The following is a 27,263-nucleotide window of genomic DNA, read 5'->3' on the forward strand; positions in this document are numbered from 1 at the left end:
CCACACGCCTACATCATCTGTATGTCAAATCACCATGAAAAACCATTATCTCTTATAGCCTTATGGTCCAGAAAGGTCGCCTTACTAGGGTCAGATCCTCTGTGTGGTGGATTCTTTACATTATATAACTTAGAAAATTTTCCGTCAGCTACAACCCGAACCAAAGTGAAGAACACGGAAGAGCCACATGTGCTGACCATCCTTGTAATCCCTCTTCGTTCTCACGTTTGAAAATAGATTGGCAGAAACCGTTTACCCTAGGTGTCTTCAGCATTGCATTTTTCTCCATAGTCCAGCTGTTTCTAAAACTACCTAGCCTCAGACACCCTCTCAGCGCTCATTAAATTCTGATTACAGGCCATTTAGTCAAGTGGGAGGAAGTCAGCACTTTTACCATCCAGCTTTGGAGAACATGGCATCTTTGTGTGGGCTGGGCTGGTATTATTGCTCATATCTGCTTCTGCCTCAGTGTGGGAGGACTGACTTATTCATCCTGTTAATTAGCCTGGCTTAATGAGCATGTAAACAGCCGACTTCCTTGTTAGAAGATAGCAACACACTGATTTCTCCATCCTGTTACATTGTGATGTGTGCAAGGGATTCTTTGGGTTGAGCTTTTCTTACCACACTGACGAATGGACTTCAGTTTCTCAATCTTTTAAATAGGAGAAACAACCCTTTTTACAGAAAGGGCATTTTATGTAAAATAAGATAAAATATCTATAGATCATTGAATTTGGCTGAAAAGTAGTGTATTGTAAGTAGTTGGTTGCTGACTTTGCCATTGTTGGGCTGACGCATCTTTGAAGGTATAGACCAGGAACATGTGGTTGTTGAGTGGGTGAGGTCCAGTGGAGTGCTCCATAATTATATAGTTAAAGGCATGTTGGAACAGATACCTAGTGAGTGATCCACAGGCTTAGCAATTTGATGTTAGCAACTTTGTTGGATGCAGGTAGCTGAGTAAAGCACTCAGTGGTTAAACGATTTGCTGGAGGCCACCCAGCACGTGTATGTGTGTGTGTGTGTGTGTGTGGTTGAGCCAGATTTAGAACACAGTTCTAATTAGCTCCTAATTTCCAGTTTTGTGCTGAGGTAAACCACACTGCACCTACACACTCAATTTATTTGGTTCATTTTGTCAGGGGAACATAATCTGCATATTTTGACCTGTCTGAATATGTTGTTATTTTTAATTAATTTCAAAACTAAATGAAGCATGCTAGGGAAAGGTATTTACTTATAGAGACTAAATTTGGCATTAGCTGCTTGTGTTGTAGTGAATTTGAGGCCTGTATATCCTAGGGAAAAGACGAAGTTCCAAAAAGAATGAGGTTGCAAAATGGAGCCCCAGAGGATGAAGACACAGATTATACAGGAGGGTAAGTAAGCACCTTGCCTGGTGTCCAGTCGCTTCAAGTGTAGAGTGGGATACATGGGATAGAGATTGTTGGTCATTTCAGGGCGATATGGCAAACCCAGTGTGCTGCGAGAGAGCCTGAGCAATTGGGAAAGGCTCCCTACCTTGGAGCAAAGCAGGGAGGAGTAAAGCAGTAAGGGGGATGCTGGTTAGCATCTACAAATTGGAGAGGTGGGTAGTCACGAAGGCCCATGAACATCGCACAAAGGAGTAACAGTGCATTCATTCAACACATGAATAGTTAGTGCCTTTTGTTTTTTTTTTTAAATATGTCAGACACTATTTTATGCACTTGGGATACCTTAGTGAACAAAGCGAGCATAAATTCCTGCCCTTGGGGAGCTAATACTTTATTAGGGAGAGAGAAACACTAAACATTAAGTAAATAAGATCATTAAGTGGTGTGTTAGAAGATAGTAACTACATAAAGAAAAAAGGTCAAGCCAGGTGATCAAGGTTAACATAAACAGTGGTAAGTCATGTTGATAGTATCTGCCTTTGAGAATGACACTTCACCTTTGTGGGTTTTCTCCCAAAAACACATAGCTCTAGTCTAATCATGAGAAAAACATCAAACCAATCCCAGTTGAGGGATAATCTATAAAATATCTTGCCAGTGCTCTTCAAAACTGTCAAGGTCATCAAAAACAAGTAGACTGAGAAACTCATAGCCAAGAGGAGGTTAAAGAGACATGACGACTAAATATGCTGTGATATCCTGTATAGAATCCTGGAACAGAAAAGGATATTAGGAAAAATTGAGGAAATCCCAGTATGTGTGAACTTCAGTTAATAATAATGTATCATTATTGGACCATTAATGGTTCATTAATTGTGAGAAATGTACCATCCTAATGTAGAATGTCACATGGAGGAAACTGGGTGTAGGGTATGCTGGTACTCACTGTACTATCATTGTAATAATTTTGTAAATGTAGGGGCTCAGTAGGTTGAGCGTCCACCTTTTGATTTTGGCTCAGGTCATGATCTCACAGTTCATGAGATTGAGCCCCGAGTTGGGCTCTGCTCCAAGAACGCTAAGAGCTTGGAGCCTGCTTGGGATTCTCTCTCTCCCTCTCTCTCTGCCCCTTCCCTGCTTGCTCTCTCTCTCATTTTTATAAATTTATAAATTTAAAACTGTTTTAAAACTATGAGTTTATTTTTTAAAAATACAGAGTAAGAGGAATCAAAAGTCCAGGGCAGAGATATCTGCTATAATCTAAAAAATTTTTTAAATGTTTTTTTTTATTTATTTTGGAGACAGAGAGAGACAGAGCATGAGCAGGAGAGGGGCAGAGAGAGAGGGAGACACAGAATCTGAAGCAGGCTCCAGGCTGTCAGCACAGAGCCCGACGCGGGGCTCGAACCCACGGACCGCAAGATCATGACCTGAGCTGAAGTCAGATGCTTAACCGACGGAGCCACCCAGGTGCCCCAGATATCTGCTATAATTTTAAATAGGATGGTCAGGGTAGGCCTCATTGAAAAGGTGCTGTGAACAATTACTTCAAGGTCATGTTGGTTCTGAGTGAACAGCCAATGCAAAGACCCTGAGGTGAGAACATGCCCACGGGTTTGAGAATCAGCACGGAGGCCGGTATGGCTGGATGGAAAGGAGGGTGGCGGTAGGGAAGGTGTGAAGTCATGGAGGAGAGATGACAGAGCAGACTGAGGTAGGGGCTTCTAGGCCATTGTGATGTGGGCCAGGAACCATGCCATGTATTGTCTTATTTAATTCTCTCAACTGTCCTGAGAGAGAGGTATTATTAACTTGCTGATTTTGCTCATGAGAAAACTGAAATTAAGGAGGTTAGTAACTTGCTGAAGTCCCATTGCAGGTAATTGGCAGAGCCGCAGTTCCTCTGTTGGACTGAGTCTTCAGGGCAACTACTACCCACAAGAAAATCTGATGCTCTGCCTGCTTGGGCTTTTTTGGTTTTGTTTTTTTGTATTTTGTTTTGTTCTGAGTTGTGGTAAAAAAAAAAAAAAAACACGCACACACACACACATAAAATTTACCATCTTCACATTTTGATGTGTCAGTAGTGTTTTTATTTCTTTATTTTAACTTTTTTAGAAGGTGGGGGGAGGGAGTGGGGCAGAGGGAGAGAGAGAGATAATTCTAAGCAGGCTCCATGCTCAGCCCCAACTCGGGGCTTGATCCCAAGACCGTGGGATCATGACCTGAAATCAAGAGTCAGACGCTCAACTGACTGTGTGTCAGTAGTGTTAAATGTATTCACATTGCTTTGAAACAGTCTCTAGAACTTTTTCATCTTGCAAATCTGAAAATCCATACCCGTTCAGCACCACCTGCCTTCTTTCCTGTACCCCCAAACACCTGGTAAACCACCATTCTACTTTCTGTTTCTATGAATTGGACTACTTTAGATTCCTCATATCCCGTGGATCATGTGGTATTTGTCTTTTTGTGACTGGCCTACTTTACTTAGCATGATGTCCTCAAAGTTCATTCATATTAGAGCATATGACAGGATTTCCTTCCTTTTTAAGGCTGAATTATATTCTGTTGTATGCATATACTACATTCTGTTTATCAGCCTGTTTTGTAAGTAAAGTTTTATTAGACACAGACAGGCCCACCCATTTCCATATCGTTAATGGCTTCCTCCTGCATGACAGTGGTAGGGTTGAGTGGTCACAAAGCTGGCTGTTTGGACCATAAAGCCAAAGCTATTTATTAACTTAACATTGTTTAAAAGTGTTTATTTATTTTGAGAGAGAGAGTGTACATGAGTGAGCAGGGAAGGAAAAGAGAGAGAGGGAGAGAGAGACAGCGAGAAAGAGAGAATCCCAAGCAAGCTCCAAGCTTAGCGCAGGACCCAATGTAGGGCTTGATCTCACTACTGTGAGATCACAACCTAAGCCACAGTCAAGAGTCGGATGCTTAACCAACTGAGCCACCCAAGGGCCCCTGTTATCTTAACTCATTACAGAAAATGTTTACTGACCCTTCTTCTACTGGGGAGACTGTGAAGGGTTAAGAGAAGTGATGTGGAGACTGCATTGGAGGGAGGAAGGCAAGAGGCAGGAAGACCTTTCTGGCTTTGGGGGAACAGGGAGACAGGTGTGGATATGGGGCTTGCCCTCAAGAAGTTCATAGTTTAATTGAGATGAAAAAGATGGTTTACAAAGTTGACTTGTTCAGTAATGGGTTAGACATTTCGGGAAGGATGAGATCTGAAAGGACTGAGTCCTTAGGAAAGACTTCACAGATGGCTCGGATTTGGGATGGGATGGGTTGGACCAACACAGAGTATGGAGGAATGTATCTCCTTCTCAGGAGGCCTTCTTAGCCACACCTTACACATGAGACACGGAAAGCATTTAGAGCTATGCCTGACATATGGTAAGAGCTCCACTAGAATGTAAGTTCCACGAGGGCAGGATTTATATCTGTTTTGTTCACTGTAGTATCACCTTTGCTTAGGACTCAGTAGCTCCTTCAGTAAATATGGAATAAATAAGTTACTGCAACTCTCTGTAACTCTTTTTAATTGCTTAATTTGTACTATGCAAATACAGGCAAAGGGCTGGATCTCTCACATTGGTCTGTCAATTCATTTATTACACTAAAGAGTAATTATTGTTTTTTTTTTTTTTACTACTGTTAAAGCAGCAGCTATCTTTACTGTTTATTGCTGGAGATAGTTATGTGGTAAGAGGTGTTAAGTCAGAGGTACTGACAACAAAAGAAGAGGAAAAGAAAATAATGTCAATGGTCTTAAAGATAACCACTCAAAAATAATTCATTAGTTTACTTAACAAAGATTTATTAAATTGCAACTGTGTTCTGGAGGTCCAAGGGTGAGCCAAATAGACACAGCTGCTGTCTAAGACAGACTATTGACACTGAAACTGGTAATTATAACTGTGAAGTGTATAACTTACAGACATGCAAATGCCTTGGAAACTTAAGGACATTTAACCTAGTCTGGGACACTGGAGAGTGCTTCCCTGAGGAAGTGACAAGTCCTGATTATTGGTTGCTGTGTGGCAAAATACTCCCAAGCTTAGTGCCTTACAATAATTTATTATCTCTCACAGTTCTGGCTTAACTAGGCTTAGCTGGATGGTTCTCACTTGGGATCTCTTATGAGTTGCAGTTGGACACTGACTGGGGCTGGAATCCTCTGCAGGCTTAACTAGGCTGTCACCCAAGATGGCTTCTCCACTCACATGCCTGTTGCCTCCCTGATACAACATGTGACCTCTCTAATGGATAGCCTTATTTCCTAGGTATCAACTTAGAGCTCCAAGAGATAGGAAGCTGCCAGGCTGGGTAAGGTCTATACCTCAAAAGGGCAGAGCATCATTTCTGCACCCTCTGTTGATCAAGTCCTGCCCAGATGCAGGGAGTGGAAGAATAAAGTCAGTTCTTGAGGGGGGAGTAACAAGGTCTCATTGCAGATAATCATATGGGACAGAATTTGTTGTGTCCATCTTTAGAGAATACAGGTCTGTCACTTGATGTTAGGTTGAAGGATAATTTGGCATTTGGTAGGTGCAAAAGAGAGAGGGAGGGAATAGCCTGTCCAGCAATGAGAACAGCTTTGTGGATGGGCCTGGAGGTCAACAAGGTAAACCTCTAAGGAGGGACTGAAAGGCCTGTGTGACTGAGTGGAGGAAGAACAGAAAAAGTGGCATGAGAGTGCTGGGTCCCATAGAGAAGAGTAGAAGGGTAAATGCATATTTCCATCAGAAAGGAAAGGGAGTAGCTGCATAAGTTCCAAACAGAGGCTATGGAAAGCATTAAATAGTGAAAATCAAAATTCCTAGAGTAGGAAGAACAGGTTAGCCTAGAGAAGGACTTGGGGTGGAGTGGGTGTGGGTCAGGGAAATCTTGCCCCACATCACATAGCTAATATGAGACAACTGGGATCTGAGCCCGGAGCTGACTCTAGTTCAGACCCTTTCCACTATATTGCTCACCACACTGCCTATGGAAAGTCACTTAATAAACTTGAAAATCCCTTGCTAATCAAAATGTAATTTATGCTTTCTAATTTCTTCCTAGCCATCCAGGCAAATACCTTCTAAGTTTTCTAAGCTCAACTCAGGACACCTTCTTTTGAAGACTTTCCTAATGCATACAAAGGTGTCCATGTGATTTCATGATGTCTCGGCTGCAGTGTCCCCTTCTGTGAAAGATTGGGGTTGGAAGGATGACTTCAAAGTTCCCTTCTTTGTCTAGCAGTCTATGGTTTTACGATGTGTGGGGTAGAAGTGTTCTACAAGCTAGCTGTGATGGCCACCAATGGTTACATGCTTCTAACCAGCCTATGAATACCTAAACAGGTAGCACAAAGGTGTATTTCCAGATGTTTTGACTTGAAAGAAAGAAAGAAAGAAAGAAGAAAGAAAGAAAGAAAGAGAAAGAAAGAATCACTTTGAAGGCATTTACTCTCTTTCTATTATGATTAAAGACTGAATTTTAAGCACTGGGTAAGAAAAGGGATATGCATAATATAATCTTAGTCGAATAACTACCTGCTTTGTACCTTGGTGCATCTTTTATTAAATGGGAAACTTATGTTAAAAAAGCAAAATTTGACAGAGTAAACTTGAAGATCAATTTGGCTGTATTCAATAATTCATGAATCAGGTGACATCCCATGTTGTAATTAGAAAGCTTTACAAAATAGAAAGCTTTTATAGGTAGAAGGGGTGGGAAAACTAAAGTTTCTAACAAAGAGTGGCTTGTTTCAAGCAAGGTCACCTTTCTTTAGGGGAAGGGCAGGGATCTATTAGGCAGATAACCTCACTAGTGCTGATCTGGTAATTCCAGATTGACTGGTTAAAGGTTACATTCCTGGAAGAGGCTGAATGTGCAATAAGGTTAGATATTAAGTCTTGATTTGCTGATGTCTCTTGGGCTCCGCCAAGTGACTCCATTTTGGGCCTTTTTATGTAAAATATTTATTTATTTATTGGGAGCGTGCAAGCGGGGGAAGGGCAGGGAGAAGGGGAACAGAGGATCTGAAGCGGGCTTGGCACTGACAGGCTGACAGCAGCAAGCCTGATGTGGGGCTCAAAGTCACGAACCACAAGATCATGACCTGAGCCGGAGGCCTAACCGACTGAGCCATCCTTGGCTTTTTTTTTTTTTTTTTAATATATTTTATTATGTTCATCTGTAATTTTAGTAAAGAACTGAATGTTTTAAAATTTATAATGTATTTCTTTTTCATAGCCTCTGGTGTAGAAGATGAAACTGAAAAGTCCCATTTTTCAAAATTACAGAAGTGGTGAAACCCTGTTGCACAATTCAAGAGACTCAAGGCTTAACTGTAAACACAGGAAAAGAAACCCTGTTTGCAACTAGAAAAATATTATAACTGATGTTTATCTCTAAAAGTCAATCATTGCCTGGCTTCATGAGGGCTAACATAATGACGTATCAAAATGTAAAATAGAGACAAATTCATAGTCATTATCACTTTACAGGAGGTTAACCAGAGTTCTTGTGAACTACAAACCTCTTGACACATTTTAAAATAAAGGGCTCTATATACTAGTTTAATTTACATACATTAAGCAATGTAGATTGGTGCTGTTGATTTAAATGTTTTTTTTTTTTTCAATGTTTATTTATTTTATTGTTTGGGACAGAGAGAGACAGAGCATGAACGGGGGAGGGGCAGAGAGAGAGGGAGACACAGAATTGGAAACAGGCTCCAGGCTCTGAGCCATCAGCCCAGAGCCTGACGCGGGGCTCGAACTCACGGACTGCGAGATCATGACCTGGCTGAAGTCGGACGCTTAACCGACTGCGCCACCCAGGCGCCCCAAAATGTAATGGTTTAAAGACCTAAGTGCTAAAAATGATTTTAATTAACCACAAAATTGTGCAGTTTTAAACAAAAAAAGCACATCTATGAACCTTTGCAGCAACATGCAGAGGTATTGCTAATTGCCCAATTTTACCTACTTGTAAGTAGTTAAGGGCAAAAAACCCTTGCGTAGTTGTTTTGTTTCTTCATTCATTGGTACAAATACAAAGGTGTATGTGACTATTGAGCACATGAGATGTGATAGTACGACTGAAAAACTTTACTTGATTTTTATTATGAATTGAAATTGAAATAGCCATCTATGGCTAATGTCTACCACATTGGACAGCATCTCTGTCAAGGTCTGTGCTAATTTGGCCTGACCTTGGAGATCCAGTCTTTCCCAGAGAATGAGTTAATGCTCACATAGAATATTTTCTGCCCAGCCCTGGGGCTGGACCTGTACTCCTAGGCCAGTCCTCAAAGCCTTAGGGAGTTGAGCCTGGAGCCTTATTTTCAAGATGAGTGGAGGAATTCTGTAGTCCAGAGGCATTCATTAGGTATTACACAATCCACACCTGGGAAGCACAGACACAGTAACATTTGGGTTTAAGAAAAGGGCGGAGCCTCCCTCTGTCCTTACCCCTTGCACTTTTTTAGAAAGTTCTTTTTTTAAAATGTTTATTTATTTTTGAGAGGGAGAGAGAAGGAGGGGCAGAGAGAGAGGACAGAGAATCCTAAGCAGGCGCCACGCTGACAGCAGTGAGCCTGATGTGGGGCTGGAACTCACGAACCACAAGACTGTGACCTGAGCTCCAGTCAGATGCTCAACCAGCTGAGCCACCCAGGCACCCATTCCCCTTGCATTTTTTAGCCTGATACACCATCAGAGCTTTCAAAGTCTGTGGAAGGACTCATGCGTTTTTGAATTTAGACCAATTATGACGTAGGCCCAGACACAGAATTCTTAGCCTCATTGCTTCCTGTTTTAGGTCAACATATCACAGAGATTTGCCAGAACAGACTTTTCACAACTGTGCTCAAAGGCTTTTCTGTCTGAGTGAAAGCTATTGGCCTTAATTCCCTTTATCAAACGTTCCACCCTGCTCTGTGTAAGTTCTGACACAAAGCCGGGAGTGATGTGTGCTCTTGACAGTGGAGCCTCTGTGTAGGTGTTGTCCACTTTGGGCGTGACTACCGTAGAAAGATGTAGAGATGCGGAAATAGCTGGGCAGATTCGTGTACTATAGAATACAGTGAACCATGTGCCAATGTTGTGCTCTTTCTTTTCTTCCAGGAAATTAAGGATTGCGCGGCATTGCTTTGACAAGCACATCCTGTTGTCTTTTCAGAGATCTCAATGAAGAATAATCTCAAAGGAACATTTGTCTCCCCATACCTCTGCTAATGGCCATTAGCCGCTAGCAAATGCTTTTAATGACCGAGAAAACATCAACTACCCTTGGTTTTGGTCTGCTTTAGGCAGTCGAATGAAGGTTTTTTTCAGTTGTTTCCAGAACTCTATTGCTGAAGCACCTCTCTTTGTTGGGTGAACATTCATGAAGCCCTTTCCTGAAGCAGTGTAGAAGCCTTAGGCCTCTTGGAGTCTATGACATGGAAGCCTTGGAAGTGGATGATATCAGCCCAGCCTTGGAAGTTACTGAGGATTTCTTCAGTACTTTTGATAGTAAGCTAGAAAAGGCTGTGCAGCAAGCTGAGGTTTATGGGATTCAGGAAGTCCCCGAATTGGTGGGGCACGAGGTACTAAGTACCATAACAGATAATGGTGCTATCAGAAATGTTGCCTCCCTGGGCAAGGGGGGCCTGATTTGGGACCACTGTAAGAGCAGGCTCCTAGAAACCAAAGCTCAAAATGTCTTCCCTGCCAAAGAACAGTTTGTGGTTCAGAAAGGGACAGCCCCAGATAACCTTTCCTGGATGGAACAAAAAGAAGCGTCAACCTTTAACTTTTTCAACATCTGTCAGCGTCGGAGGGACAGACCTCGATCCGTGAATGACTTACTGGATGAGACCTCTACTTTCAAGCCAGGGCATGCACGTTCAAGATCAGATATTACCCAAGTGGACTGGAGGCTGGTCCTCAAAACCATGCCTCTGCAGCGGCAGCAGCAGTCGTCTCTTCAGGGCCCTCATTTCACCAGGCCGTCTTTTCTGTCGTCCTTGCCAAATAAGGTAGAAGATGCTCAAGGAAATACTGGTATGTTTTGATATCTGACTGCTATTGAGCAGTTGTCGATTTTCCTTGGTCTCTATTACATTTACCTCATGAGAAGTGTATTGTCCAGGGTCCTTGTCTGGTTTTGCTTACTTAAGCTCCCTCTTCCATTTACTTGCACACTTCACCTCAAGCCTCAGTCTTGGTATCCTTATAAGAAGTGCTGAGTGAAAAGACAACTGCGGTCAAGTCTCCCCTTCTAATCTTGTGTGTTAGAATCTACAGTCTCATAATTCGTGTGGTATTTGCCTTTGTACAGAGTATGCTACTGCTTATTCGCATCACTAGATGTTTGTCAGATCACACATTGGCATAGCCTTGTGCTGTGAAGGGTTTAAAGATCATAAAGAAACCATCCCTGCCTTAAAGAACTTCTTGCTTGCAGAGGGGATCAGACACTAACAAACACTCAAGAAGGCACCAGCAGGGAGAGAAAGTAGTAGTTGTCAACTGAAATATTTGTGAAGGAACTTTTGTTTTACTTTATATTGTTGAGATTTCTTTCACTGAGAAAATGACAGTGACTGTAAGAGGGCAGAAGAAGGAGAAGACACTGTGGTGGGCTTGTCAGGAAGGGCTAATGAGAGTTCATGGAGCTTTGACTGAACCATTAAAGATACTAAGATGCAGAAAGGGGATCGCACTAGAGGACACTCGGGATTATGGTGGGAAAGAAGGTAAGGAGATGAGAAGTACCAGGGGGAGCAAAGGATCCCATGGTGGGTAGTGGGAGGAAAAGGGGGGAGAGATTGGCTCAGACCTCATGGTGTAGGGCCTTGAATTTCCTTTTTTCTCATACATCATACACATGCATGTGCACACAACTTCTGTGAGGCGTGACAAACCATCTCTTTGTTTCCCCCAGCTTTTTCTTTCAAAATAACCTCATTTATACAGGCTGTCTATTCTTGTCATTCCTATTCAACCTTTAATTTAGATGGCTTCTTCTCAGTTAATTGGGAGTACTGTTTTATGTCCTTAACTGCTATTTTAATATTACTTTAGTCTCTATCCTTGCTTGGTATCCCATTGATACATTTAATATTTTAATAAATTTAGTTTCTAAGTATAATTCAAAGAAGAGATACAGTTTAGTAAGTCTATTCAGGAAATGCAGTGTCCCTATCTGTGAGGTGCTACATTATTTTCACATCCAGTTCAAATCTATTCTTTTAAAATACTTCTTTCTCGGACTCACTTATTTTGCTTAGCATAATACTCTCTGTCTCCATCCACTGATATGTGGAATTTAAGAAACAAAATAAATGAGCATAGGGGATAAAAAGAGAGGGAGGCAAACCAAGAAACAGACTCTGAACTATAGAGAACAAACTGATGGTTACCAGAGGGGAGGTGGGTGGGGGGATGGGTGAAATAGGTGATGGGGATTCAGGAGTGCACCTGTGATAAACATTGGGCATTGTATGGAAGTGTTGAATCACTACATTGTACATCTGCAACTAATATTACACTGTATGTTAATAACTGGAATTTAAATAAAAACTCAAAGAAAAATAAAATATTTCTTTCTTCCCACTCAAATTCATGACTTATAATTCCTTTTCTTTTCTCCTTGACTTTCACCAGTCCTCTGTAGCATCTAGCCAAGGGTGGTGACCATGGGAGTAAAAAGACAAGGACATTATAAAGCACAGTACTTGGTAGCTGATTAGATATTAGGGGACAAACAAGTTGCTCTGACCCTGGTGCCTGGCAAAATGAGAGCTTTGCCTTGAGTTCATATATAAACAAGTATACTCGTTGATTTAACAAATAACCTCTGTTGATTTTTGGTTTCTTAAGAGTTCACGTAGATTTTTATCAGTAAAGCACCGGAACCATTCTAAAACCCTGGTGTTACCCAAGTTGAGAGGGTGTCATATTTCCAGGTTTAGTTTTCCTGTCATTTGGATTGTTAGTGTAGGAGCTGGAGCTGCCTTAGATTCTCCAAAGGAACCTTGAGTATATGACACCCTGTGACTGTTGTTTTTTCAGTCTCAATTTTTAAAAAAGTTGAATACTAAATCATGTTGAAATGTATGTACTGAATGGTACTTTGAAAAGTCTACTGTAACAGATGGCCTTTCAGGTATTGATATAGTATATAATCTGGCCATCTTTTGATCATCCACGGAATATATATCCTAGCAGGAATTAGCACAGTTGGGCAAATGGCATGCCAAGTTCCTAATACCTTTTCTTTCTGTCACACTCACAGGCAAGATAAATCATGTTTGTATTGCTTACCAGGTGAGAGGCAGGGGTAAGCAGGGAGTACCCACTGACTACACGTTCTCAGGCTGGAGGTAGAGAAGAGTTTTAGATATGTGGCAGTCCCCCACGCTGGTGACCATAATTCTCATGGCAAGGGGAGGGATGTGCCAACACACAAATGCACACTAGTCACAATCAGCCAAGATCTTTCAGTAAAGTTTACTTTAAAACCTTTGAAATTTGTGATCCAAACTGAAAAATAGCCTGTTGTGTCTTCTGAAGAAATATGCCCCCAAAGCAGAGGGAGACAGTGTAATATCTTGGCTGGAGATTTAGGGTCAGGCCAGACCTCTCTTTTAACCTTAGACTCGCATATCTGACTGCCTGGCGTACATCTCTTTTGGGATGTTCCACAGACTCTTCAAATTCACAGTGTCCAAAAGTGACCCTCATCCTCTCATCTCCTATTCCTACTGTTCTAAAAATTAACAAGTGTTCATAAGAGTCTGGGGGCTCCTTAGAAGAAATAAAATTTAAACGGGTTTCTTTTGATGAGGTCAACTTGATGTTGTGTCTATCCCTGTCACTCTCTTAATTATAGGTTTGGTTACTGCATGATCCTGTGTTTTCTTCAGTTGATTTTTTTCCCTAGCTCCTTTTCTGAGCTCACCTTGAGTACGAAGACTCACCAGAAGTGGTTCTTCTTCTCGTCCTCCCCTTCCTCCTCTTCTGCCTCCCTTATCCCCTCTCTTCCCTCCCATGAAAATAAACCCAAGGATCTTCTTCATTAGTCACATCTTCTTCTGTGACTTCTGCTCATTTGGTGATGAATAACCACCAAATGAGCTTTTGAGCCTTACTAAGGATAAATGTCACATTGAGTATAAAGCAAATCAGGTTCTGGCCTAAAGAGGCCAGTGGGCAGCTGGGTGTAATACCATCTATTTCACTGATGGGCAAGCCTGTATGAAGGTCTTCTGGTGTGTCTTCTCCTCTTCCCCCTCCTCCCCCTCCTCCCCCTTCTCCTCCTCCTCCTCTTCCTCTTTATCTTCCCCCTCCTCCCCCTCTTCCTCTTCCTCCTCCCCCTCCTCCCCCTCCTCCCCCTCTTCCTCTTCTTCTTCCTCTTCCTCTTCCTCATCCCCTGTCTCTTCTTCTCTTCTTTTTCCTCTTCCTTCTCCCATTCTTCCTCCCCCTCCTTCCCCCTCCTCCCTCCCCTCCCCTTCCTCCCTCTCCTCCCCCTCTTCCCCTCCTCTTCCCCCTCCCCCTCCTCCCCCTCCACCCCTCCTCATCCTCCCCCTCCTCCTCTTCCTCATTCCCCATCTCTTCTTTTTCCTCTTCCTTCTCCCACTTCTTCCTCTTCCTCCTCCTCCTCCTCCTCCTCCTCCTCCACCACAACCACCACAAAGCTTGAGATAGTAATAGTACTTTAAATGTCTTATGTGCATTAAATGGGTTAAAAAATAGAAAGTACTTCTCAGAACCATGTTTGGCACATTTGTAAACACCTAATAGATATCTTAAACATTTACTAATATTATTACAATTATTAATTGAATTTGAAACTCATCAATGAGAATCAAAGTAACACAACCAATGACTCCTACTTTTCCCTGGCATACCAACTGATGTGTTGCAGTAAATGGCCTCGCAATAAATATTTCTTAGATTGGCCTTCCTGAAGTGTGTTTTCTCATATTATTGATAGGTTTGTTAGTGGGAAGTAAACCATTCATTCCCTCTCTCACACTGATTTAAGATCAACTGTTTACAGTTCTCCTGGTCAATGAGGAAGGGACTGTTTCTTACCGTTTCATCCTCAGTACTTAACATGGTGCTTTGAACATAGTTTATGCTCAAATGAATTGTTTAAGATGTAAGTTGAATGAAAAAGATATAATGCTGATAAGATAATTAACGCCAATAATCTCTTTAGCCAGTTCGTGTCATTCTAGAAAAAAACCCTCCAGCATCTTTTCTGAGGGCCTAGCGCCATCATCTAGCATTTCATACCTCGCACATCCTCTCTGTGAAGCTCTTTAGCAGCAGTGAAAAATGAAGATTTGCTTTCATCTCAAAGGCTGCCCTGCACTATCCTTGTGATAAGAGAAAATCAAACAGATACAGCTTGTAAAGCGGCCCCTGGTGTTGGCAAAATGTTGCCCTGGCCTTGGAGGAGTATTCAGATACGTCTCAGACTCCCGGGTCGCACAGGCACGGTTAAGCATTCCCCTTTGTGGAGGAACCTGACTGCTGCTTGGTGAGCACAAAGCCTGGTGCAATGATTATGCTTTGCCCTTTAGTCTTTCTGAAGCTGGCAATCATTTGAAGTAATTTTGCATCACTCCTCAACTTTTCCCTGTTCTCTGTTTCTTTACAGAAGGTGATTACTTTGGATTTGAAGATCACTTCTTCCGTAGGTTCTTGCTTGGAATATATGAGAGCAGAATCCGTCAAACAGATTAACAGCTTACTTGTCACTGTCAGAGCCAACAGCCAAGCACCAGTGCTTGTCCTCAGGGTGAGAGAGCCCATGTAGAAAGAGAAGGAAAAAAAAAAAGAAACAACCAATAGCTGTAGCAAGCACTGTGCATGATTTTAAGTTCTTTACAGCGAACAGCTTATTTAACTTATATAATACTCCTGTGATATAGACACTTTTACTGACCCCGTTTTGAGGATGATGAAACTTGAGGCACGGAAAGCTTAAGGAGTGTGCGTAGAGTCCCATAGCTGGTCCTGAGCAGATCCTCGATTGGAACTCGGGCAGTCTTTCTCCAGAGTCCACACCCTTCAACACTAAGCTGGAGCTGAACACTTACCTTGGAAGCCAATCGTTCCCAGTCTCTAGAACCCTCTATTTTGAAAGCCTTGTTAGCAGTCAGGCCCTGTGGGAGTAGAGGGTGGGAAGTAGTGTAGAAGAGACTGACCTGGATGGTATTCATCGAACCCAAAGTAATCCCTCAGGAGATCACTAGCGAGGAAAAACTGAGACACACCGAAGCAGTCTAGCTAAGCAAGGATTGTTTTCTGCGTTTAACATAGTCACTAAAATACATGGACAGTGCAGCGCTGGCCAGAGTTCTTTAGGGGACCAACGAGTCCACGGAAAGAAGACTGTAACTTTGCCTTTCATACTCCCGAACACTGACCATACAGAAGAGCTTAAGTGAACTGACCCCCATGGGTTTATCGTAACTATGGAACGAGGGCTTTGGCATTTTGCTCCATCTTTGGCTGCCTTTTTCAGTCTTACTTAGAAGCTTGTGAATGGATGTGTTCTAGAAATTTCATTGCCTCAGGCAGAGACAGACCTAGGACAGGCTTCTTCCAAGGGAATGTTGCCAGTGCTAAGTAGATGAAGGATACCGTCAGTGGGTCCTAGGAGGCTGTTAGAGTGTGGCTTGAGTCCAGCCCAGTTAAGACCATGCGTTTTCTGAGGGCCAGATAGTAATGTCGAGAAGGTCAGGTCAGAAATCACTAAGAAGTACTAGATCTAAGGCAAGATGGCGACAGAGACAGGTTTTACCCCAGCTTTATTGAGGTATAATTGACAAAGCTGGAAGACATTTAGTGTACATCGTGATGATTTAATATACATACTCATTATGGATGGATTCCCTGTCTAGTTAATTACCACATCTGTCACCTCACATCCGAGGCAGTTTTTTCTAAAAAACTTCCAGGTAGGTCATAGAGACAAAGCTGCCTCATGGTCAGTTCCTTTCCTTACTGCCACCCCAGTGCCTGCCATGCCCTGGGCAGCTGAAGCAAGGTGTCACAGAGAAGTAGTCCTGAGAGAAGGCCCTAATCCTACCGCCAGAATGGCTCGTTGCTAGTCCTGTCTTTAATCTTAGTTCTGTACAAACATGCTCTTGACCAGTACCTATGCTTAACCCTCTCTTCCTTTGCATTACGTCATCCTGTTCTTGTTCAGTGAGTAATAATAGAGCCACAGGCAGCAGGGAATGTCCAGTAGGATAAGGAAGACGGGGTCCTGATGTCATAGAATTACAATCCAAATATAAATATGTGTTAAGGTAAGAACATAAAAAGTCATGTGAACACGTGGACACTAGATATGTTGTCAAAAATGGATCACACACACGCATTTACACCTATAAATGTGTACGCATAGTAGAGGAGGGTCGGTCTGTGTGGAAAGAACACTCAACTAGGACTCACTGTGTAGGTTTGGAAGAATCACTCGTCTGTTGCTTTTGATTTAACGACCTAGTGAAGCAGGTTAAATTGTCTCTAAGATCCTCCCAATTCCAAAACCGTATCATTGTAAGACGTGTTTGAACTGACCCTGACTCATGGTTCTATGGGAGCTAATTACTATAGCCAGATGGGTATTGGAAGGTTGTAATGGAATTATGGGTATGGTTGAAATTATTTAACGCAGAAGGATTTCTGTGTGCCTTGTAACTCTACTTCTGGGTGAACTGCTGTGTTTGCAATTTTAAAATCAAAAAAAATTTTTTAAAGAAATCTTTTGCATTATCTATGGAGCTCTGAAACCCAACAGACTGCCAGAATCTGACTTACTTTTCCCTCCCTGACTGTGTTCACATTTTCATCTGCTAGGCAAGGGCAGTGGTCAGCTGGGCTTTTGTTTCAGTTGGTTTCGCTGTCTGGTGACCTGGTACCATTCCTATGCCTGTATTTTCTTGTTCTAAGTACTTGAGGAGTAGGCCTCAAGCAGAGATTTTCTTTAGAGCTAGAAAAACCATGGCAGTGTGGTTTCTTTATCTTGAGTTTTATGTTACTCTGTTTCGATTCTCTTTTTCCCCATCTTTAACTTTAAAAAAAAAAAGCCAAATTTGGGACTTATACTAAAATGACTGCTTTTTCAATTACGATGTTTCTCAAAAGCCTTGGAGCCAATAGAGGTGGGAATATTCCTGTGGGCTTAGAACAAGTGAGGTCACCAGGACATGGTCTCTTGCTGAATTTATGATTCACCCTTCAGCAAGATTAGTCAGTACAAAGAAGTTGCTAAAATAGGTCACAGAAAGTTGATTTTATATGGTTGTATAGTTTCCACTGGTTACATTATTGAATGTTGGCCTGTGGCAGCTATTTGGAAACCCAACACGCCTCATCGACAGCCCATATTCTGATTCTAACATTTCTATATGGGAACTCTGAAAACGAAGTGTCTGATGTTTTCTTGTGGTTGCTCTGTTAATACAGTTTATCTTTCTTGGCTAAGGAGAACTGTAGTTACTAATTTCACAAACTGCTAGAGTTACCATCTTAAAACACAAATCTGTTCATGCTACTCTGTTCTCAAAATGAATCATGGCTCCCCATTCTCTACAAAATCAAGTGTGTAAGTTTTATAAAGCATCCCAATCTGTCCCGATCTCACCACCCGCACCTTCTGTCACCCCGTCTATGTGCTGTTTTCGAATGTGCCGAGTACTTCCAAGTTCCTGAGCCTCTGCTTATGCACTCTCTTCATCCAGAACACCTTCCCCACCCGTTTCACTTTTCACAACCCTCCATTATCTTTCAAGGACCAATCCAAATGCTACGTCCTCCCTGAGACCTTTCTATATTTTTTCAACTAAAAGTCTTTTTTTTTTTTTCTTTCACTGTATGTTTTCACAGCACATATCATTCTGCTGTGCATTATAGGCAATTGCTTGTATATCCATCTCCCACACTGGTTGAAAGTTTTTTTTAATTAAAAAAAATTTTTTTAATGTTTATTTTTGAGAGAGAGAGACAGAGTGTGAATGGGGGAGGAGCAGAGAGAGAGGGAGACACAGAATCAGAAGCAGGCTCCAGGCTCTGAGCTGTCAGCACAGAGCCCAACATGGGGCTTGAATCCATGAACCATGAGATAATGACCTGAGCCAAAGTCGGATGCTCAACTGACTGAGCCACCCAGTTGCCCCGGTTGAAAATTTTTTGATGCTATAAACCATATCGTAGAAAACTTTGTATTGTACCAAGTATGTGAGCATATGCAAAGTGTCTGGTTGAGTTTTATGTGTTGGTGATTGGAACATCAGGACAATACTGTTTTGTTTTGTTTGTTTTCCGAAATGGAAATGGCCCCTCTTTCCTTACCTTATAGCTTAAGTTGACTGAAGTTTGTTATTAATAATATCAGTGAGAGCTATCATTTAATGAGAGTTAGCTTTATGTTCAGCCCTGTGCTGAGATGTGTCAACCTACTATCTTATTTAATATTCATAATAGTTGAATATGATAGATGATATTCTGATTTCACAAATGATGAAACTGAATCTTAGAGAAGTTGACCTCACCCAAAGCTATACAGTATGTGATGGGGCTAGGACTCCAAGCCAGTCCTAACACTAGAGGCCACACATAACCACTCAACAATGCTGTCTGTCTCTCAAGCATGAGGAGGGTTAGGTCATTCCCTCCACCATAAATAAACACAGTGTGATCTAGACTCCAAGTTTGGAGGTTAGAGTTTTCTACTATGAGCTTGCACACTTTGAATATAACCTTGGCCAAGTCATTTTGCTTCCTGGGATCTCTTTCCAAATCTGCTAAATCAGTTAAGAATATTTTCAGAAAAGGGGTGCCGGGGTGGCTCAGTCAGTTAAGCATATGACTTCGGCTCAGGTCATGATCTGATGGTTTGTGAATTTGAGCCCCACATCGGTCTCTGTGCTGACAGCTTGGAGCCTGGAGCCTACTTTGGATTCTGTGTCTCCCTCTCTTTCTGCCCCTCCTCTGCTCGCACTGTGTCTTGTTCTCCTTCAAAAAAAAAAAAATCTAAAAACATTTAAAAAAAGAATATTTTCAAGAGCAATTAATAGCATATACAACTAAAAGTAGCCTAAGTAATATGACCATTTGTCATCTTACGTTTTCATCCATCTAACAGGTTACTATGGAACACTTAGTGAATATCAGGTACTATAAACAATAGACACTTAAGACCTGATGTGTCATCAGGGATCCAGGCACTTTCCATCTTTTTTCTCAGCTATTCTCAGTATATTGGTAATGTCTCTTCTTTCCCTTCATAGGTACAAGATAGCCACAGCAGTCCCAAGGGTCACTTTCTTATACATCAATAGCCAAAGTCAGGAAGGGAAAACAGGGCACCCCCTCTGGGTCTCTTTCCCAGTAGGCCCCAATAGCACCCCCTAAGTAGCGAGGGTCACATGCTCACCCCTAAAGCAATCTCTGGCAAAGGAAAATAGCATTTCTGTGATTGGCTTAAACAAATCTTGCTCCTTTCCACGGGGTAGGGGAGAGGACATCTCCTCTGAGCATCTCCCATCATACCTGAGCAAGATTAGGTTCTGTTGGTAAAGAATCAGGAGGATTAGTTAAGGAGGTGAGTAGCTGACAAGTTCTACCTCAGATGGGATCAGGCTAAGAGATTTCTTATCGCTTCTGGCTCTAAGTTTCTCTGATTCTAGTATGTTACCCAAAGATACAGTAATGAAATGCCATTTACCTTAAAATCTGCTGGTCTAAATATTGGAGATTCTTTTCTACTTAATTCCTATAGAGTGAAAAACCCACCATGGCAATGAGTGAGCATATCTTGAAAGTTGGTTTGGAATCATTTTCTGGGTCACAAAGTTCTTCTTCTTCTTTTTTTTTTTTCAATTTTAGTTAACATACAGTGCAATATTAGTTTGAGGAGTAGAATTCAGTGAATCATCACTTACATTATTTACACCCAGTGTTCATCACAATAAGTGCTCTCCTTAATACCTGTCACCCATCAAGCTTGTCTCCCACCCACCTCCCTCCATCAACCTTGAGTTTATTTCTATTGTTAAGTCTCTTGTGACTGTTTCACTCTCTTCTCTCCACCCTGTTCACATATATTCATCTATTTGTTTCTTAAATTCCACATATGAGTGAAATCAAATGGTATTTGTCTTTATCTGATTGACTTATTTCACTTAGCATAATATGTTCAAGCTCCATCCATGTCGTTGAAAATGGCAAGATTTCATTCTTTTTGATGAATGAGTAATATTCCACCATATATATGTATATGATATATATATATATATGTATCACATATATATGTGGTACATATATATATATATGTGAAATATATATATCACATCTTCTTTATCCATTCATCAGTGGATGGACAGTTAGATTCTCTCCGTAGTTTGGCTATTTTTGATAATGCTGCTATAAACATTGGGGTGCATGTACCCCTTTGAATCTGTAATTTTGTATCCTTTGGGTAAATACCTAATAATGTAATTTCTGGGTCATAGAGTAGTTCTGTTTTTAACTTTTTGAGGAACCTCCATACTGTTTGTCCAGAGTGGCTGCGCCAATTTGGATTCCCACCAGCAGTGCAACAGGATTCCCCTTTCTCCACATCCTCGCCAACATTCGTTGTTTCTTGTGGTGTTAATTTTAGCTATCCTGACACGTATAAGTGGTATCTTACCATGGTTTTGAATTGTATTTTCCTGATGATGAGTGATATTATCTTTTCATGTGTCTGTTAGCCATCTGGATGTCTTCTTTGGGAAAGTGTCTATTCATGTCTTCTGCCCATTTCTTAACTGGGTTGTTTGTTTTGGGTGTTGAGTTTGATAAGTTCTTCTAGATTTTGGATACTAACCCTTTGTCAGATATATTATTTGCAAATATCTTCTCCCATTCTGTAGGCTGCCTTTTAGTCTTACTGATTGTTTCCTTCACTATGCAGAAGCTTTTTATCTTGATGAAGTCCCAGTAGTTCATGTTTGCTTTTGCTTCTCTTGCCTTCGGCGACATGTCTCATAAGAAGTTTCTCTGGCTGAGGTCGAAGAGGTTGCTACCTGTGTTCTCTAGGATTTTGTTGGTTCCTGTCTTACACTTAGGTCTTTCATCCATTTTGAATTTATTTTTGTGGATGGTGTAAGAAAGTGGTCCAGTTTCATTCTCCTGCATGACTGTCTTTTTTCCATTGGGATATCCTTCCTGCTTTGTTGAAGATTAGTTGACTATAAAGATGTGGGTCCCTTTCTGGGTTTTCTGTTCTGTTTCACTGATCTATGTGTCTGTTTTTGTGCCTGTGCCATACAGTCTTGATGACTACAGCTTTGTAATATAGCTTGAAATCCGGAATTGTGATGCCTTCAGTTTTGTTTTTCTTTTTCAGTATAACTTTGGCTATTTGGGGTCCATCCAAATTTTAGGACTGTTTGTTCTAGCTCTGTGAAAAATGCTGGTGGTATTTTGATAGAGATTACATTAAATGTGTAGATTGCTTTGGGTAGTATAGACATTTGGACAGTGTTTGTTCTCCCCATCCATGAGCCTGGAATGCTTTTCCATTTCTTTGTGGGTCACAAGGTTCTTAAAGACTAGGGATTACCCTTGTCACAGAAGGCAGAAAGCCTCGGCATTTACAAAGTTGGGTCTGTGACCTAAGTTCACACTTAGATCTCTAAATTCACACTTAGAAGTGAAATTGACCAGGACTGCATGGACTAATGCTCTATCACTGTTGCCCATAGCAAAGAAGTTAGATGGAGAAGATCCCAAAGTTGCTATGTCTGTCTAGTGAATATGTAGCCAGATATGTTACAGGTCTCTTTCTGCTAGAGTCTGCACAGATAATACATCTTTTTCCCTAAGTTTATTACGAAGGAAGATCAAATGGGATAGACTCCTTTACCCATGAAGAAAGGTCTCCAAAGTAGCTCTCAGAAAAGACATTACTTCAGTCTACTTCATTTCTACCAGAATTAGTTTGTTAACAAGTATCTGTGAGCTATCACTAAGTGTTGGCCTGTGGAGCATATTTCAAGTGTATAAGACACAGCCCCTCTCTGGTTCCTGTGGTATCATTCTCTTCATATTCTTTGCTATGGACAGTGGCAGTGTCCTGACTAATGTGGATCCTATTAATGTCACTTCTCCTGTGTGCCTGCAATGAGGAGTACAAAGACCTAAAATTACTGAAAACATTTCTCCCTAGTTTCTGACTTAAACACAGTTGAGTACTATAACATGAAACAAATAGACTTGGAAAACTGTGTTTTGTTAACTAGGAATATTAAAAAAAAGAGAGATGTGATTATAATCTAGAATATCAGAGAAATCTTCATTGAGGAAAGGATGCTTCAGCTGAGCATAGAGGGGTGAACACAAAACCAAGGTGGAGGTGAACACAGCGTGTGTGTGGGATGGCCAGGAGACTAAGCCAGGACAGAGCTCCATTTCTGAGAGTTGTAGTCCAAGGTCATGGAGGACTTGCAAAGCCAAACAACTAGACTTAATGTGATATGTTTAGCAAAGAAGCATTTGAAAATTACTTGAAAGTCAAGATTAAAAGGGTATTTTATAAAAAGTCAGTAAGTTGACAGGGCTGCAGGGTAGTGGGGGTAGGGAGCCAGAAACCTCCCCTCCTGTAGCTTTCATGTCTATGTAAAGGGATATCAGACTAACGTTTTTGGCCTCTCTCCCTACCTTTGCACACTCCACCCCTAGGGAGGAGCAATTTATGGGTAAATTTAGGAGAGGAACTAGGTGTGTATAATTCAGCCTCTCTCATAGGAAGCACTGATTCTGGTCTGTTCCTCCAAACCTGCTCCTCCACCCATCAGCCTTTCATAGGCAGTCCCCCAGGAGGGGAAGCTTGTAGTGATCAGTGCTGCTTGTGACTCAGAGGTAAGTCTGTATAATCCTAGGGCTCAGTTTGGTAGGACGACCCTAAACTGCGTCCTCCCAACTGGCTGATGTTTTGATCTCCGTGTGTCTGACAATGTCGGTCAATCTCAGTTGGTTTAAAACTTGGGTGATGAAGGGGATGCTATTTATTGGTTCCCCACAGGCCCCCACTATATAGAATGGATTGGTAGATGGAAAGAAAGGAAGGGATTGAAACCAACTAGAAGGCTCTGCCAGTCCTCATGCTGTGACTCAACTTAGGGTGGCTGTGGCCCAAGAGAAAGTGAGACTTGTGAAAAGAAAAAGAAGGGCTGTAACTGGGCCATAGATCTGTTGACAGGTTCTGTGTCTGAATTATTTGGTGTCTTCACAGATTCTAGTAGATTCCTTTATACATACATTCACAAATACTTATGGAGTCAGCCACCGAGTATACAGGAGTGCTAGAGATATGCAGGTCCCTGCCCTCAAGGAAAATGAGAGAGTTCTTTGAGTGAAATAAAGCGAGATGTAAGATAGAGAGGGGGGGCTCCATAAACTGGTAAAGGCTGGCCTCACCGATGATGGCATCTTGCGAGGAAAAACTGAGGGAGGCACGTAAGTTAGTGGGGCGGGGTAGAGAAGTTACAAATGGGGGATTTAACAACCTCAGAGTTCCCGAGGCTACAATACACTCAACTTATTTAAAGAACATAAAAGGGTGTGGCTGAAATGGGAGAAAGGGATGTGAGATGATGTGAGATGAAGTCAGGTTAATAATCAGAGGCCAGATTGTGTGGAACAGGAAGGAGGTATACACATTGTAAGAATTTGAAGTCTGCAGGAAAGAGGCAGATTGAGCCATACGAAAGGTAGGATCAAGTGAATGCTTTTTTTTTTTTTAATTTTTTAAAAACATTTTTTTATTTTTGAGAGATGGAGAAAGACAGAGTATGAGCAGGGGAGGGGCAGAGAGAGAGAGGGAGACCCAGAATTTGAAGCAGGCTCCAGGCTCCGAGCTGTCAGCACAGAGCCCGACACGGGGCTTATACTTACAAACCGTGAGATCATGACCTGAGCTGAAGTCGGACGCTTAACCGACTGAGCCACCCAGGCGCCCTGTGAATGCTTTTTTAGTAGATATAGTCCTCAGAATATTGGAAGACAGGAGGAAAAGACATTAGTGGAGGGATAATATTTCAATGTTAGTTAGAGGAGAAGAGAGTCTGAAGAAGTGGGAAGGGATTAGGGACCGAGTAGAGGTGGAAGGCTTATCTTTAACAGCGAGACAAGAAGACTCTTCCTTTGAGACTGGATGGCTAAAATAGGAAACAAGTATTAAATACTCACCATGTATCAGGCACTGTTCTAAGAGTTACTCATTTCTTTCTCACAGCAGGACAATGAGGTAGGTGCTCTTATTATAGCCCATCTTAAAGATGACAAAACTGGGACTCAGGTTAAGTAATTGTCCCATGGTCACACAGCCAGGAAGGGCAGAATTATGATTTCAACTTAGGCTTATTGGCTCTAGCACCTGTGGCCTTAACCACCGTACTCTTCTGTAGCACTTGTGCAAGACCTTGATTAGTGTAATGCCAACATGAAGCCAAGCATAGTATATATGAAGGAGCTCCTGCAGTGCACAAAGGATGAGGCAGTAGGATTAGGTGTTTGGGAAGAGTAAAAGAGGTGTGGAAAAAGTGTTCTGGGGGCTGTGTGTGGGATTCACCGAAATGAATAAAAGAATAAATTGTCAGGATGAAAGATAGGATAGAAATTGAGCAACATGAGTCTCTGTTTGGTGCTACGGTCTGAATATTTGTGTCACTCCCCAAATTCATATGTTGAACTCCTATCTCCTGAAGTGATGATATTGGGAGACATGGCCTTTGATAGGTGCATAGGTCATGAGGGTGGAACCCCCATGAATGGTATTCATGTTCATTTTTAAGACCCAAAAGAGCTCCCTAGGCATTCCACGACAAAAGAAATGTAATATACCTGCCCGATTTTGAAAGGCAATCCTTTTAGGTTTGTCTTAGTGTTATTCTGAAGGATTATGGGTACCCTCCATTCACACTCTACTTTGGCTTTCTTCCACATTTTTTGATCTTGTTGTAAGAACTTAAATATTTCCTTAAAATTTGCCTAAATAACTTTGATTTGCAATATTGGCACTACATTGGGTTTTTGAGTTCTTTGAAAACATTAAAATGTTGCTCTTTGTCTCTCACTGCAACCATGGTCTGACCTTGGGAATCCTATTCTTGTGACTTCATTCATTGTGCGGACTCAGGCAGTCCAGATTTTCTCAGGAAACCAGATTACCTAAACGTTTCTTTCATTTATTGTAATCTGGGGTATGGTGGTTTTTAAAAAGATAAAATTTCAGGGGCCTTTGGGTGGCTCACTTGGTTGAGTGTCCAACTCTGGGTTTCGGCTCAGGTCACGATCTCACGGTTCATGGGTCTGAGCCCCGCGTCCAGCCCCATGTCGGGCTCTGCGCTGTCAATGCAAAGGCTGCCTGGGATTCTCTCTCTCTCACCCTTTCTCTCTGCCCCTCCCCTGCCTGTGTTCTTACTCTCTGTCTTAAAAAAATAAATAAATAAATAAACTTAAAAAAAAGATAGAATAGCATAAAGTAACCAAAATGAAAGCACATAACCATTTCATAATTATATAAGCAAATATAATATACCTATAATTATTATTTATATTATTATTACATATATATCATGTCTAAGGGCTTCATACCAAATCGCATACAGTCTGGGCAGGAGGATTGTGGGTGCTGGGTTATGGCGGCAGAAACTTTTTGTTTTTGCTTTTTACATTTCTTTCTGATTTTTTGAATAATTTTATTAAATAATGTAGTGCATATGTGACAAATGTGAAATAGCATCTGAAACCTGAGTCATCAGAGTAGTGCAGCCATAGAGCCTTGGAGGCTCAGAGGAAGACAGTTGTTTTCAACTAGAGGGGATGAAGGTCTTCAGGAATAGGTGAGATTTTTGTACCGGCCCTCATGTGGGAGGAAAGAACGGGCAAGCAGAGGCAAGGGGAGATCTAGGCAGGGAGGTCAGTGGGAGAACATACACCAAGGTTGGGAGGGACGAGTTGTAGAAACAACATCGGGTCACTTGGCTGAAATATGAAGGAGTGGAGAAAAGTGCCTGCATCGTGTGAAAGCTCACTGAGGAAAGTCATAACAGAGGGATCAGGCTAACATCTTCTGAACCTCCTGATCCATCCTAATATCCTTAGAAGTGGGACAGCCACCTGTGACATATTCTTGCCAAAAAAAAAAAAAAATCTAAATGAACCTCAAGGTCTAAACAGCAGTTGACAGAAAACATGGGAAACGGAGGAACATTTAAACAATACTGTGAGGATTCACCAAGTCCAGGATGTGAGAAGTTCTACAGGACAAATGATTACAGCTTTGTAGTAGGGGCTAAAGTCTGGGATTGTGATGCCTCCTGCTTTGGTCTTCTTCAAAATTACTTTGGCTATTCGGGGCCTTTTGTGGTTCCATATGAATTTTAGGATTGCTTGTTCTAGTTTCGAGAAGAATGCTGGTGCGATTTTGATTGGGATTGCATTGAATGTGTAGATAGCTTTGGGTAGTATTGACATTTTGACAATATTTATTCTTCCAATCCATGAGCAGGGAATGTCTTTCCATTTCTTTATATCTTCTTCAACTACCTTCATAAGCTTTCTATAGTTTTCAGGATACAGATCTTTTACATCTTTGGTTAGATTTATTCCCAGGTATTTTATGCTTCTTGGTGCAATTGTGCATGGGATCAGTTTCTTTATTTGTCTTTCTGTTGCTTCATTGTTAGTGTATAAGAATGCAACTGATTTCTGTACATTGATTTTGTTTCCTGCAACTTTGCTGAATTCATGTATCAGTTCTAGCAGACTTTTGGTGGAGTCTATCAGATTTTCCATGTATAATATCATGTCATCTGCAAAA

The 27,263-nt window shown here is 41.6% G+C and overlaps 1 protein-coding gene across 8 annotated transcripts in view; it reads left to right on the forward strand.

The window, feature by feature from the left end:
* The window catches only part of PLEKHM3 (pleckstrin homology domain containing M3), a 198,264-nt gene that overhangs the window by 13,867 nt on the left and 157,134 nt on the right, over positions 1-27,263 (forward strand). For 6 of the 8 annotated variants that reach the window (XM_047082242.1, XM_047082245.1, XM_047082246.1 and 3 more), the window contains exon 2: positions 9,512-10,432. In XM_047082242.1, coding sequence (XP_046938198.1) covers positions 9,829-10,432 — 604 coding nt within the window. In that variant the 5' untranslated portion in view covers positions 9,512-9,828. Of the gene's footprint in view, positions 1-1,305; positions 1,383-9,511; positions 10,433-27,263 lie in introns of all 8 variants that reach the window. The other 2 variants (XM_047082243.1, XM_047082244.1) reach the window with 1 other exon arrangement.

The sequence above is a fragment of the Lynx rufus genome, unplaced genomic scaffold (assembly GCF_022079265.1).
Source record: "Lynx rufus isolate CCGP_SWC_20201006 ecotype Redwood Valley unplaced genomic scaffold, mLynRuf1.p SCAF_2, whole genome shotgun sequence".
In the NCBI taxonomy this organism is placed as follows: Eukaryota; Metazoa; Chordata; class Mammalia; order Carnivora; family Felidae; genus Lynx; species Lynx rufus.